Below are 15,460 nucleotides of genomic sequence, written 5' to 3'. Positions count from 1 at the left end.
GTAATGCAAAGTAAACCAACAATAGTATCGGAATGGTTTTATACTAAATTTGCATCCAAGCAAAAGAGGAAAAACTTAACGAAAAGAAATATGTGCCCTTTGCTAATTAAATTTCACTTTCCTCTTTGGAGTTAGATGATGCACAGTGGTTCCCAAAAGAACCAAAGAGTCTGAAACTGCATTTTTGTAGCACAAACACAGCTAAACACAGATAAATAGCACCATTTATTACATTGCCATCAACAACTGTTCACATAATATAATACATTGGTGTTTAACTTTTCTCTCTGACCTGCACTATGATCATTGTCTCATGCCCTTAAAAATTATGAATATCAGACAGTGAAGACATTAAAGAAATAGAGTAAAGGTTTTAACACTATCTTAATAAGCACAGTATTCACTTGTTAAGTTTATTGTTCTTCAGAACGTGTTAAGCATTTTTCCAAAGAACACTTGTAACATTAAAAACTATAATACTTTTCTCATTGAAGTCTGAAGCATCATTCATGAGAAAAGTACAACATAAAATGTTACATGTGAAGCACGCCATTCACATCATACTGTAAACCAGAGTGGACTACTTTTTTTGTAACTCCTTTCTTTTTTTGTTTTTCTTTTTGAATTCTAGTTCAGTGATCTGCAAATTGGGATAAGCATACTCCTGGAGGCTACTTTCTGGAATCTTCCTTCAATAATACATTAAAGGAAATCAGTTTCTTGATTTTTAGGAAAAATCTGTTTCCTAAAGTTTCTTCTTCTCTATCTTCCCACTAATAACTATTCTTCCACTTAAAAGAAAGCACGTCTATTACCTGCCAGAAATCTTATTATGACACTATTTCCCCAATTATAAAAACCTGAGGAACACTAATCAAAAAGGCAGTTGGAGATATTGGTATAGGTGTGGTATGGAAAAATGACTTAATGACTATATAATAATACCTCTTAAGCCTGGATATTTCCAATAATTTGTTTTCAACAAACATAGGCTGAGCTAATCAAGTTATCAACTGATACATCATTACAACAAAATTTTTTTGTTAACTTAAAGAATGTAGCGACACTGCTATTATAAAAATTTTTCAACTCCCCATCAATTTTTATTATTCTTGAGAACATTTCATCTATTTAAAAATGTAAACTTCATGTTAAATGCCATATTGCTATATTTTTAAATGGAATGAAGATGAATATCAAATAGAGATGGTATTTAAATTCCACTGGAACTATTTGAGTGATATAAATATTCACTATTATAAACACAGAGTTTAAATGCCATCAAAAATAAATAAATAAAATATCATTGAAATTGCATAATTTGCTGTCATTTAAATTTATGGCTAAAAAAAGTGAGATGTTGATCTATAAATGAAAGAAAGTACTTAGCTTTTCTAATTATTTTAAAGGCTACACAAGCATGAACGCTTGGAGACCACTGCCACCGGTCTTATTTCCAACTGGTACCTGCTCACAGTAGGGTTCCATTTTTAACTCTGGAATTTTTTAAGGATTTAAAATTTAATCCAATTAATCCTGGTAATCCAATTTCTCATAAAATATCTTAGAAAATCATTTCTGATTGATTCTGACTAGAAATCATTAAAATAGAAAGATTGGGGAACACTGAGGCTTTATTTCATTGCTTTTCTTGGTTTGTTAATAATCTTGAATAAAGTATCTATTTTAAAAGCGGTGAGGAGCGAGCAAACTTCAGAGAGACTGAGAGAAGGGAGAATAGAAAAAATAAAGTCAAGCTACAATACCACTGCTGATGCTGTGGATGGGGGTTTGCTGTGCTGGGCTTGGTCGCTCAGTCGTGTCCGACCCTTTGCAGCCCCCGGCTCCTCTGTCCATGGGGATTCTCCAGGCAAGAGTACTGGAGTGAGTTGTCATGTCCTTCTCCAGGGGGTCTTCCCAACCCAGGGATCGAACCCAGGTCTGCTGCATTACAAATGGATTATTTACCTTCTGAACCACCAGGGAAGCCCAAGAATATTAGAGTGGGTAGCCTATCCCTTCTCCAGGGGACCTTCCCGACCCAGGAATCGAACCAGGGTCTCCTGCATTGCAGGCGGATTCTTTACCAGCTGAGCTACCTGGGAAGCCCAATGGTGGCTTATGGAGGAGTATATTTTTAAAGGACAGGATTTTCCCACTCAGGGAGCTTATAAGATCATAATTTTTTTTTAAACATCTAGTTGGAAGGAAATAGGCATACTTCCTTTCAAATTCACATTTTTAAGTACCTCTTTGCAGTAAGAGGAGAGCTGGGTCTGCTGCACATTGCCTGCAAAGTCAGTAAAAGCCATAGGATTTGGCTTCACTCCTATGAAGTGTAGGACACTGGCTCCATCAGGTTGTTGGGAACTCTACAGCCTAATGTAGAACTTCCTCCGAGTTGCTAGGAGTTCCCTAAGAGTTTCAAGGTAAGGTAAGCGTTTCAAGCCTTCCATGAGTCTTTCAGACCCGAGGCTGCCATGGCATGTGGTTCAGGAAACGCTCAAGCCAAATGGAAAGCATGGCTGAAATGCTGCAGGGTTTACATCTGAAAGCACAGGGAGAGAAGGACAGTCTCAGTGGAAAAAACGTTCAGCAGTGGCAGAAATACAGGAAGAGCGGGAGGTAAGCGTGGCTGCTGACATGGGGGAGCTCAGCCGTCTCCACTGATTGGCCCTATTTATCCAAGTGTGTGTCCTCTGCTGCACACAGAGCCTTCAGTGAGTTTGTCCCTCATGGTCGTTTTATGGCACTCCGTGCAGCCATAAACACCACAGATTCCATCTGGGTCAGGCCTGTTCTGACAGGCAACCTTGGTGATTGAATACCATGTGAAATACGACTCTCAGTATTTGTGGACAAGCGTCTCCCAGCAAGTCCAAAATTTCCACAATCCTTGTAACCTGGAGAAGAGTTTAAAGAATCACGCAGACATTTATAGAGGCACATATTGCAGAGGTGGTCCTGGAAGAGGAGGGTAAAAGGTGAAATAATAGACGTCAAGGAGAATTGTTCCAGGGCCTGCTCACCTACAGCAAATGACTGCACTCACTGTGGAAGAATTATTATATCTCTGACTACTCCAGAGACAGCCACCGCTTTATTGTAGCAGGTGGCAATAACTTGATTTTTGGTGGTGAGAAATTAGTCTCTCTCATTGGAAAAACATTTGGGATTAAAAAAAACGAACATCCACCTATTATTAAATATCAATATATTAACTTCCTGTGATAGTTTATACCTCTTTGCTCTTTACTTACGAACTGAAACAGCTTCCCCATTCCCTCTGCCCTGGGTACTCACAGCCCTTTTCCAGAGAACATGGAGACATAAAATTCTGGCACCGTCTTGCACCCAAGACCGCCATGGAGGGACTTTACCCCTTCAGTAAGTTCTATTTTGCTGCAAATAGCACTTTCAGATTTTTATTTCACTCTCTATGGATCTGAAAACCTGTACTGTTTATGATTCTGAGATCTGTTAAAGCTATTTTAACATTGTCGTTGTTGTTCAGTTGCTAAGTTGTGTCCGAGCCTTTGAGACCCCATGGACTGCAGCACGCCAGGCTTTCCTGTCCATCACCAATTCCCAGAGCTTGCTCAAACTTAGGTCCATCAAGTCGGTGATGTCATTCAGCCATCTCATCCTCTGTCGTCCCCTTTTCTTCCTGCCTTCAATGTTTCCCAGCATCAGGGTCTTTTCCAATAAGTGGGCTCTTTGCAACAGTTAGCGAAAGTTTTAGAGCTTCAGCTTCAGCATCAGTCCTTCCAATGAATATTCAGGGTTGATTTCCTTTAGGATTAACTGGTTTGATCTCCTTGCAGTCCAAGGGATTCTCAAGAGTCTTCTCCAACACCACAGTTCAAAAGCAGGACCCCTACCTGCGTCAAATACCCATGGCAGGAAGGAGCCCAGGGGACTGGCCGGTGGCATAGATGATTTGTCTTCAACAAAGTGAACTTACCTACTTTTATCTTTTATTTGCTCAAGGACAGCCTTGTTACAAAGGCTTCACCAAAATTACGCACCTCTCATTCTTCTCAGAGCCAGATCCCCAGTCTGGCAATGCTCAGGGCAAAGTTACCTGATCTTTGCCCTGGTCTCCAAGGATACAACCTGTAGAAACCTGGTGGAGGGCTTTGGGGCACAGAATGGAGAGCAGGGCTCTGGAGTGTTATCTTGGAATTCCTTATTAATTAGAACAACAATAATCATCTTCCTATGCTTGCGATTCTCTTCCATACCCTCAAGGTAACCATACATAGATTCACTTGGAGCAAATAATCAAGGGAAAAAAAAATATGTGTTTGCAGCCCTCTTCTGTAATTTAAATATTTTTCTTTGAAACAGCAAATTTACTTTGAGCAGATGTTCTCTCTACAGAGCGTGATCCTGCCACGAGAGGTAAATCTTCAGTTAGAGACCCAGGTGACAGCTCCATGATTCTGGCACAGGCAGCCCCAGTGGTTGCGGGTCAAGGGGGTCCCTCCTCAGCCTCTTGCTTCTTCCTCCTCTGGGGGCGGACGATGCAGCTGGTCTGTGTATAAACACTGGGTTTGCAACATAAGGTGACTGAGCCATCGCTGAGCCAGGGCGGGGGCAACTCTTAAGCCCTTCTTTCTTCAGAATCAGAAGTGCTTATACTCCTTATCTACATGTTCATTAACAAATATTTATTGAGCCACTCCCAAGAGAGCACCGAGATGAAAAAGCGTGAGATCCAGAGACGGTCTGGGCTCCACGCCACCTCTACGATCTGTTAGTGTCTAGTTGCTCAATCATGCCCAACTCTTTGTGACCCCGTGGACTGTAGCCTGCCAGGCCCCTCTGCGCATGCAATTTTCCAGGCAATAACACTGGAGTGGGTTGCATGCCCTCCTCCAGGGGATCTTCCCCATCTAGGGATCGAACCTGCATCTCTTATGTCTCCTGCATTGACAGGTGATTTCTTTACCTCTAGCGCCGCCACCTGGGAAGCCAGTGTTGGGACCTTGGCAAATTATGAACTCCTTTCAACCTCAGTTTCCTCTTCTTTAAAAGAGGGGAAAAGTAAAAAAATAAAAAAATAAAAGAGGGGAAAAGTAATGTTAGTCTCTAATGGGGAGGGATTCAGCGAGGATCCAGTGATACAAGGTTTGTAAAGGGCTGCGTCCATTGAAAGAACTTGTAGCTCTTAGGCAAACTGGATTTGATGGGCTGTGAGCAGAAGTCACGTAATCCCATCAGGCAGGTCCTCTAGGGGTCTGTGTCACTCTGAGATCACAAGAAGTTCTCAGATCAGTTCTTGTGTCAGGAAGAGTCTCCTTTCAGAAAGTCAAATATTTGATATCAGATCAAATCCTGGAGTTCTGTTTAATTGAGAGCTTCTCTCCACCCAGCTTGCCGCGGAGCCCTCCTGCACTCTCCCGGCTCTGTTAGCGGTGATGGTGAACTTCTCCAAGGTTAGGGGCAGAGGAGATTACAGGATAGGATCCAGAGGAGAGTGGGTAGAGCCAGCATCTGGCTGTGTGCTTGGCAGAGGGCTCCAAGCTGCCTCCTGTCGTGGGCAGGTGGCCCCAGCCACTGCACTTCCCGTTTGCAGTTCCCAGGGCAGTGGCACCTGCCCCAGCCCTTTATGTGGCTCCCCCTCCTTCCAGGGACCCTTGTCAAGCTCCCTCAGTTTCTCACCTGCCTGGAGAGAGAAGACAGCACGTCCCTCCTCCTTCCTCATGTGGAAGGACACTGCCCTGCAAGCACAAATCTCGCGGAGGTCAGTGGGGCAGAGGTCAGTGAGCTGGCTGTCAGCTTCAGTGGATTTTCCTTCGTTTTGCTGTTCCCCATCCACTCTTCCCTTTCTTCCAGTGCCCTGGTTGGTGCTGAGCGAGATTTTTCCTGGTGGAATTCGAGGACGTGCCATGGCTCTAACTTCCAGCATGAACTGGGGCATCAATCTCCTCATCTCTCTGACATTTTTGACGGTGACGGGTAAGAACTTGCTTTTCCCTAAGGCCTTTTATGCTCTTAGGACAGGTGTTAGGGAAGTACATCACCTGAAAAACACTTTCTTGTCAACATTTTCAAACACTCAAAAGTAAAGAGGATGGCAGTGAACCTGATGTAACAACCACCCAATTTAAACAGTTATGAATCTTTAATTCATTCATGACCCCACTTGTTCTGCCCCCAAATTAGCTTAAGTCATGTTCCAAAAACGTCTCTAAAGTTTCAGCAGGGACCTCTAAAAGACAAGACATTTAAACACTGTGACTACAATAGCATTTTCACCCCTAAAAAAAGTACTAATAGTAATCCCAACTATCCAATCTGGGTTCACATCCTTCCTTATAATTATTTTTTATACTTTATTTGAATCACAGTTCAAATAACTGATTTACAGTTGATTAGTATGTCTCATAATTTACAGGTTTCATCTCCATGTTTCCTCCCTCCCCACACTGACTTTTAGTGCAATGTCAGCTGTACCCATAAAAGAAGAATGTTCTGGAGACACAGACATAGCCTCCTGCGGTCCTAGTACAGCTGGGTATTGCTTTCAGCTTTGAGTGAAATATTTTTAGAGAGTTCCGGTGGGTCCCCCTAGGAGGGCACCCTGGATGACATGGGCATATGACCTACGGTCTGTGAAGAACAGTTGCGGGATCTCGGGGTGTTTGACTTGGCCAAGAGGCTGCTCAGGAAGGGATGCGTTCAAATATTTGAGGCATGTCATGAAGAAGGGATGAGGAAGACTGATGCAGAGAACAGAACAGAGCCTCTGAACCCATATTCCCAGAAGGGAGACCTGGCTTTAGAAAAGACTGAGGAGTATGTTTGAAACAGACAAGGCTGATTCACAATGAAGTCCACATCTTTAGAAGTGGTGAGCTCCCTGCCACTGTAAGTACTCAGACAGAAAAGGGGACAAGTTTGATGAGATGAGCCTTTTTTTCTCCCCTACCTTCTACTGTTCTGATTTTATGCCCCAGAGAGGGAAGGAGGACCAAATCTTTAAGCTCTTTAGCAGTACTCGCTTGGGGGAAAATATGCCCCAGCAGCAAGAAAGGCGAGAGAGAGCAGACTTTAATCAAAATCGCCAGGAGGACTGCGGTACCTGGCTTGTTTTCCTTCTGAACCCACCTCAGCACAGCTGGCCTACAAGTGCTTCATATGTGTGGATCCTTCCACTCTGCTGTTACCAAACTGCCTTCTCACAAAGCTGCTCGGTCAGTGTTCCTGACTGACTGGCTGTGATTTGTGGCCACTCAGGGCTGTCTGCCCTGGTTCAGCCTGTGGCTGGTCTGAGCCAGGCTCCTCCTCTCTGCTCCTGGCGACACTGGACTTTCTGCCACGCACAGGGCACCACAACGCGAAGGCAGACTCAAGTGCATCGGAGGCCACCTCTCACTAGCCACCTTGCCTGGACCTCGGTCAGTACTGCAGAGGGACAGTCCCTCTGGCAAGAAGCCGCCAGAGGAAAAACTCGGTTAGCAGATGAGATCCATCAAAGCCTGGAGGATCCTGCTTCTTGCTGATGCTTCTTAGCAAGTTACTGTCCTTCATTCAAACCATTATCACTTTTTTTCCCTCTGAATCCAGGAAGCCGCATTGCAAATACAGTGCCAGCTACTAAAATGATGAAATACTGCCAACATGAAGTGATTTATTCAAGTCAGAGTAAAGAAGGGGGAGCTCATTCCAAGAAGAGTCTATTTGTATAAATGTCTTTACAAATGTCGACCAAATAGAAACCAAACTGCTACAGCAATGATTCCCCAGAGAGGAACTGTAGAGGGTTAGGAGAGAGGAGAGAGCTTACTTTCTGCTTGGCGTATTTGTGTGTTGTTTGAGGATAGCTTACTTTCAGCCTATGTGTTTCTGTGTTATTTGAGATTCTGTTGTTTGTTTGTTTTGCAATGAACATGTCTATTACCATTTTGAAAACAAAAAGTATGTTCACCAAGAAAATGGCATTGGGTTTAAACTGTGATCCTTACAAGACTGTTATTCACTTCACCAGAGAAAGCTGGGGTTGTTTGTGAAAAGGAACCTTTCAGATGCCGGCTATATTTTTAATTTGTGATTGCTATTTCCCTGGCTCTACTGGCGTGTTTGAAAATACATATGTTTTTATATGTGCTCTAAGAAGCATCTATCCACAAATGGGATGGAAGCAACACAAAATGCATCTCTAACTGGTTTCTTTTGTCTCCCCCAGATCTCATTGGCCTGCCGTGGGTGTGCTTTATATATACAATTATGAGTCTAGCATCCCTAGTTTTTGTTATTGTGTTTATACCTGAAACAAAAGGATGCTCTTTGGAACAAATATCAAAGGAGCTGGCGAAAGAGTGAGTATTGTGTGTGTTGCTCTCTGAACAGCACTCTTAGCTCAAAAATTCAGCTTTTATATACAATGAAATGATAATATCTGAAATTATTTTAGGACGTATGTTTTGGTGGGGAACCATATCTCAAAAAATAATTCTAGTTTCTCTGCTATATGTTTAATTTGCATAATTCACCTAAGAATTTGGAATAAGCACAGTTTTCTAGTCTTCCAAAGCTCTTTTCAGTAATGATTGAAGAACCTCTCCCATCTCTGTGCCTCCCCATCACAGGAGTGGTTTTTTTGTTTGGGGTTTCAGATTGGTCCCAGAATGACATACTCACCCTGTGTTAAACAGTGGGCTTCAGCCTTCTGCCTGTATCACACTGGTAGGTCCCTTGAAGCCTTAAACACCCATTAAGGCTAAAATTACCGGGAAAACTCTTGGGCTTAAATGTCTAGAGTTATTCCAAATATGGCACAAAATATGTTATGCAAGACGAAGAGTTTCCTACATGAATAGGCAATTAGAACGCTGGTTAAATAAAACTCACATGGAGAGATTGCTTAAACAATTTAAGACAGCAGTGGGCTGTAGAAACCCCTGTTTCTTTAGGAGCGGAACTCACAGCTCTGAGTGATGAAACTGGCCTGGGGGAGGAGGCGATCAATGCGCAGGGGCCAGGCTTGAGAGGGAACTTGCTACTCTTCCTAGCATTTAATCATTCTACTTGAAATGCAGGAATACGTGTTCTTAGGCTTTAATATAACAGGAGGAAAATACATATTTACAGTTTGATTTTCTTTTAAAAATACTTCCAGTACACTAGAGAGAAATGTTATGATGGCTAAAGAAATTTGCAAGCACAGTGATTCTTCAGCTTTTGTCTGAAGGAAGAGTAAACTTGATTGGTGAACTGATATATGTGAACAAGTATATAGACTGAGTGAACAAGTATATAGACTGAGTTTTTAATCCTGGTTTAATAGTATTATATAATAATTATTTATTATCATTATTATTAGGGTATAAAGTGAGTAGGAGCATGGACGATTTTTACTTTGTACTTTATATACTTTAAAATGTTTTACAGGTAATTCTCTGGTCATTCAGTAATTAGGACTCGGTGCTCTCACTGCTAGGGCCCGGGTTCAATCCCTGGTTGGGGAACTAAAATCCCACAAGCTGAGTGGCGACAGCCAAAAACAAAGAAACAAAAAAAGGCTTACATTTTAAAGACATTTCATTTTAGTAAGCAGAAAAACTTTTCTCTTAATTTAACATAAATATCAACTGTAAGGCTAATTTTTGATGCAGATAAGGCCTTATTTTTTTAAGTATTCAATGAAAATGAAAATTATTCACTTACAAAAAATATAATTGTCATGAAAGCCAGATATCCCCTTGGCCTGGCCAGAGCATTGTCTGGCTTTATACAAGTTAAAGTCAAACAACTGGATTTCTTGGTGAGCGCAGAATCTGAACAAGACAATTAATTACACACACATGATTTACATAAGGAATATCTTCAGACCTTAGTAACGCAGTGCATTCATCTGTAGACTGGAAACACGTCTGCCAGATGCAGGCCTTTTCCAGAACTGAGCTGCCAGGACCCTCTTGACATCCACCTTTGATGGTCACCCTTTACTTCTCATCCTTCCCTAAGAGCTTGTTTCATATCAGTGGTCTGTTTAGATATAAAACCTTCTCCCCAGATGTAGTGGCTTGAAATACACTAGTTGCTTTTTCCCATGATTCTTTGGTTTGGCTGCTGGGTGGGGCCCCTGCTCATTTCACCTGGGCTCAGTCATGTGACTCCAGCATCAGCGGGAAGGGCAGTTAGTGGAAGATGCTGACACAGAGGGGCGTTTCAGTTCTCTTTGGGTGGCCTCATCCTCCAGGAGGCTACTGTGGCTTCCTCACCTGTCAGACTCTGGGCAGCATTCCAGGTAGTGGAGGCAGAAGCTGCAAGGTTCCTTGAGGTTTCCATTCTGGAAGTCACGCTACATCACTTTCTATTGTCAGTACAAGTCCTAAGGCCAGCTCAGATTCACATAGAGATTGACTTATGTCTTGATGAAATGCCGGGCAAAGGTCTTTTGTTTGCTTGCTTGCCACATTTAACCTATCAATTTGACTGCACCAGGTCTTAATTGCAGCATGTGGGATCTAGTTCCCTGCTGCTGCTAAGTCGCTTCAGTCGTGTCTGACTCTGTGTGACCCCATAGACGGCAGCCCACCAGGCTCCCACATCCCTGGGATTCTCCAGGCAAGAATACTGGAGTGCATTGCCATTTCCTTCTCCAATGCATGAAAGTAAAAAGTGAAAGTGAAGTCGCTCAGTCGTGTCCGACTCTATGCGACCCTATGGACTGCAGCCCACCAGGCTCCTCCGTCCATGGGATTTTCCAGGCAAGAGCACTGGGGTGGGCTGCCATTGCCTTCTCCGCTAGTTCCCTGAGCAGGGATTGAACCCAGGCCCCCTGCATTGGGAGCACAGAGTCTTTGCCACTGGACTGTGAGGGAAGTCCCACACCTACTGTTTCTTCAAAGTCTTACCTCCTGCCTGCATGCTAAGTCACTTCAGTCGTGTCCGACACTTCGCAACACTATGGACTGTAGCCCGCAAGGCTCCTCTGTCCAAGGGATTCTCTAAGCAAGAATACTGGAGTGGGGTGCCATTTCCTTCTCCAAGGGATCTTCCCAACCCAGAGATTGAACCCGCATCTCTTACTTCTCCTGCATTCCAAGTGGATTCTTTACCACTAGTGTCGCCTGGGAAACCCTTTTACCTCCTAAGAAACAATTTTTCCCCCTGGGTCTTCTTCTCCTACCTCATCAACTCTTAATTCCTTCTTTCTCCTTCTACTCCTACATGATAGTTTTCTTTGATATCTTAGCCCTACATCCTTTTGCCTTAAGGCCAAATCTTCATCTTCAAAGCCTTGAGTAACCCTAGTCCTGGATAGTATTCGTTTCTCCTGGATCTTCAAGATTTTCTAGTCCTATTTTCTTTTTATGATGCCCTCGCTAAAATTCTTATGGTTTCACTTCCTAAAGTAGGTTATAAAATTTTGGTTTCCAGGGATGGTCTCGACCCATTATCTTCCTTATGTAACTTCTACAGTGCCTTAATTAAAATTGATTCCTAGTGGATGACTGAAAAATATCCACCATGTGGCCTGTCGATCCAATGCTGACTTCATTGTATGTGGGTATTAAATTGCAGACAGCAGTATAAAGCATAACAGGTTTTGATCTGTGGATCATAGGATGAGATTTAATCTATGACCTAACAGTCTGTGCGACGAGAGAAGGAAGAGGTATGTGCTCAGAAAAGGGAGATGAATGGGCTTCACCATACTGCTCCCTTCCCACAACTGCAGAGATTACTCATTCAGCTCTTTGTTGATGATCTACTATGGACTAGACACTGTATTAGGAAAGATATCCAGAGTCCATAACTGAAGATATCCAGAGTCCATAACTTCCTTATTTGAAGAGGCAGACCAGAAAACAGACCATTGCAATACACTGTGTTGGCAAGTGCAAAGGAAGGTCACATGTACTGGGGAAGAGAATTCCTTTAAAGGTAAGGGTTCGTTACAATTCTGGTGAGCAGTACTAATTTAAAAAATTGAAGTAGGGAGAAAGCAGTAATGAATGAACTGAACAAGGCTATGCATCACTCCTTATCACACTCTTTTAAAGTCTTAAAGCAGAATGTTCTCAATGAATTAAAGTTAAGAAACTTTTAGATCTTTCTTTTTCATATGGGACTGTCAGAATGTATCAAATTTCAAACCAAATGAAAGTTTGAAGACAAAACTTAAGAAATGCCAGTCTTTCTATCCAGTAGACCTCCACAATAAGGCATTCATAAGAACACAGTGATTTGGGTGGCTAAAATTCAACAAGGTGTATGCATTAGAATTCAGGGTAGGGAAGAAATCCATCTAAATTAGCAAAACTCTGCATTATGAAATGTCTTTGAAAGAATCACATTTCTGTTCCTTTTGAGTCACACAATTACTCAAACTTAAATACAGACCCTCTCCAAGAAAGTTTTAAATCGCAAATTAGGAGAGATCCAAAAGCCAAAGGCAGACTCTTCTTGTGCCAGGAGGTTGATGGAGAACAGATATAAATAATGGCACAGGTGTGTATGCAAGATGAGTTGGCAAAACAGTTCTGCGTTTTGAATTCATTTCTAGCAGCAGCAAGCAGCAGTATCCACCCGGGTTGCATTCTTGCAGGGAAGCCCAGTACCTGAGGGCAGAAAGGAAAGAGTTGCTTTCAGAAATCTTGGTTAACTGATTTCTACAACACCAAAGAGCCTGGGACAAGTCTTAGCTTGAAGCAGCAGATTGGCCAGTGCTTTAAATATTAAGAAGTAAGCAACCTGAATGGTGTAAATTGGCCAAAGTTATGTATGAAGTATGTGTGTTAAACAAGGTTCCCTGGAGGGAAATGGTGGAGACAAAAATAGAAATAAAATACATAATTTTATTGAAAATTTATCGAACTAGCTAAGTGAACATGGGGCAGCAGAAAGTCCCAGGGAACTTAAGAGGACATGAAAGTTGAAGAGAACTTGAAGATGAAGGAAGGTTACAGCTGAGCTAAGAAAGTCTTTCTGAACTTAGGAGTTAGTGAAACAAAGAATCAACTTTTGTCACCAGGGAAACACAGAGTTCAGATGTTATGTCCAATGATTTTCCAAGCAATAATACTACTTATTATATCGAATTAACTTCAAATTTGATACTCCATTCCACTTAATATTTTCGTTCCTCATATTTAGAGCTGGTTTCTTTTCCTTCTGTTTCTACAAGGCTGAGAAAACACATCTTCTTCCAAAGTTGTTAAATTTTTTGTAAGATAAACAATGACTCAGCGCAGAGGTCAGAAAAGATCTCACTAATAATGTAATTTGAAAGGATTTTATTTTGAACCCGTGCCCTGCCAGCTACAAACACAAAATGGGACATTTGCCATATGTGCTATTTCAGCTGTGACTTTCATTCTTTCCCTCAGCTTAAGTGGAGGCAATTAGAGAAACACAAGTTAATGTTTTGTAAATATTTTAGCTCTGAGGCTTAGATTATTTTTCACTTTTAGCAGCTAATTTTATGTGGCTATTCCTTCACTCATTCACACAAATTCATTTATTCGCTGAATATTTACCGAACATCTGTTCCATGCCACACACTGCTTTAGGTGCTATAACATTAACCAGTGAGCAAGATGCCCTAAGAATTAAGATAGTAAATGTGTGTGTGTGTGTGTGTGTGTGTGTGTGTGTGTGTGTGTGTGTGTTGGGTGGGTACTTTGGATTGGTGATCTGAGAAGGTATCCTGAAAGATAATGTTTCAGATATAAACTGAGTGCTAATAGTCAGTCCTGCAAAGAGAGAGGGAAAGAGAATTCATGCAGAGAGAACAGCTGGGGCAAAGGCTACAGTAACACACTTGACCTCTTCTAAGAACTGAAGGATGCCCAGGAGGAGGCTGCAACCTTTGAGATTCAGTGAGAAAGTCAGTGGAAGTAGATGTGTGTAGAGCTTCACAGACTGAGTGTGGATTTCATTCTAAGTGCAATGGGAAGCTACAAAGTATTTTAAGCAGGGAAGTGACGTGACCTGATTTACTTTAAGGTGTACCACACTAGTGTCTGCCGGCACATAGCCGCACACGGCAGAGAAAGCATGTGAGCACAGGGCGGGCCCCAGGTTCAATCGCACTCATGACCTCCAGGGCCCCTCCCACACTGCCTGGCAATTGCTCACGTCCATTGTCTATGAACTGCCTCTCCTAGACAACTGCTCAACACCAACTCCCCTCTCTGGGAACTTCCCACCTCCTTGGTGGTGGTGGTTTAGTCCCTAAGTCATGTCCAACTCTTGTGACCCCGTGGACTATAGCCTGTCAGGCTCCTCCATCTATGGGATTCTGGACAAGAATACTGGAGTGGGTTGCCATTTCCTTCTCCAGGGGATCTTCCCGTCCCAGGAATTGAACCTGGGTCTCCTGCACTGCAGGAAGATTCTTTACCAACTGGGCTATGCATGCCCATTCACTCAGTTGTGTGTGACTTCTGTGACCCCGTGGGCTGTAGCCCACAAGGCTCCTCTCTCCATGGAATTCTCCAGGCAAGAAAACTGGAGTGGGTTGCCATTTCCTTCTCCAGGGGATCTTTCTGACCCAGGGATTGAACCCGGGTCTCTTGTGTCTCCCGCATTGGCAGGCGGATTCTCTACCACTGAGCCACCTGCGAAGCCTCTGCTTCTGACTTCACGGAAGAAATGAACACAATCAGAAAGGAAACTTCCCTAACCTTTCACTTCACCCACATCCCATCCTCTGTCTCCAAATATAGTACCATCCCTCCAGGTTCTGAACAGTGAAAGTGAAGTCGCTCAGTCGTGTCTGACTCTTTGCAACCCCATGGACTGCAGCCTCCCAGGCTCCGCCATCCATGGGATTTTCCAGGCAAGAATACTGGAGTGGGGTGCCATTTCCTTTCCCAGGTTCTACCTTTAACTCATTGCTATATAAAGGTGACCACTTCAAACCCTCTTCCCTTCCTTCCCCTTTCCAGAACATTCCCCAACAGGACTCTCAGTCCACCCCATCCATATCTTCCTTCTCTCCTGGATCTTTACTTCAGAAAAATCTTATGTGATTCCCCCCTGCCCTCCCTTAAAAAAAAAAAAAGTCTTTTGGTCCCATTTTCCTCCTTAGGTTCTGCTCTGCTTTCATTTATTTTCATGTTTTCTTTGCCATCATTTATAGTAAAGTTCTTCCAGAGTTGTCTCTATTCCCTGTGAGCAATTCCTCTCTTCCTAGTCTCTCATGAACCTGCTCCAGTGAGCAGACTTTTATGGCCACTGCTCCACTGACATTGTTCCTTTTAACATCCAGGTTACTCCACATTGCTCAACCCAGTGGTCAGTTCTCGGTCAGCATCTTAATGGCTGGCATAGTGACCACTGCAAGCATGGACTGGGGTGAGCATGCCCTCCTTGCTTCACTGCCTTCAGGGACCAACCTCCCGGTTGTCTTCTACCACTCGCTTCTTCTCAGCATCCTCTGCTGGATCTGCCTCATGTTTCACTGTCTTAAAGTTGGCGTGCCCTGGGGCTTCATCTT

At 43.0% G+C, this 15,460-nt stretch overlaps 1 protein-coding gene across 2 annotated transcripts in view; it reads left to right on the top strand.

Moving 5' to 3' along the window:
* The window catches only part of SLC2A12 (solute carrier family 2 member 12), a 66,409-nt gene that overhangs the window by 37,512 nt on the left and 13,437 nt on the right, over nt 1–15,460 (top strand). For both annotated transcript variants that reach the window (XM_043888165.1, XM_043888164.1), the window contains exons 3-4: nt 5,842–5,964; nt 8,195–8,327. In XM_043888165.1, the coding sequence (XP_043744100.1) occupies nt 5,842–5,964; nt 8,195–8,327 (256 nt within the window). The remainder of the gene's footprint in view (nt 1–5,841; nt 5,965–8,194; nt 8,328–15,460) is intronic.

Source organism: Cervus elaphus, chromosome 26 (genome assembly GCF_910594005.1).
Source record: "Cervus elaphus chromosome 26, mCerEla1.1, whole genome shotgun sequence".
Classification (NCBI taxonomy): domain Eukaryota; kingdom Metazoa; phylum Chordata; class Mammalia; order Artiodactyla; family Cervidae; genus Cervus; species Cervus elaphus.
Note: the sequence above shows the minus strand (reverse complement) of the source record. Positions and strands in the feature narration are given on the sequence as shown.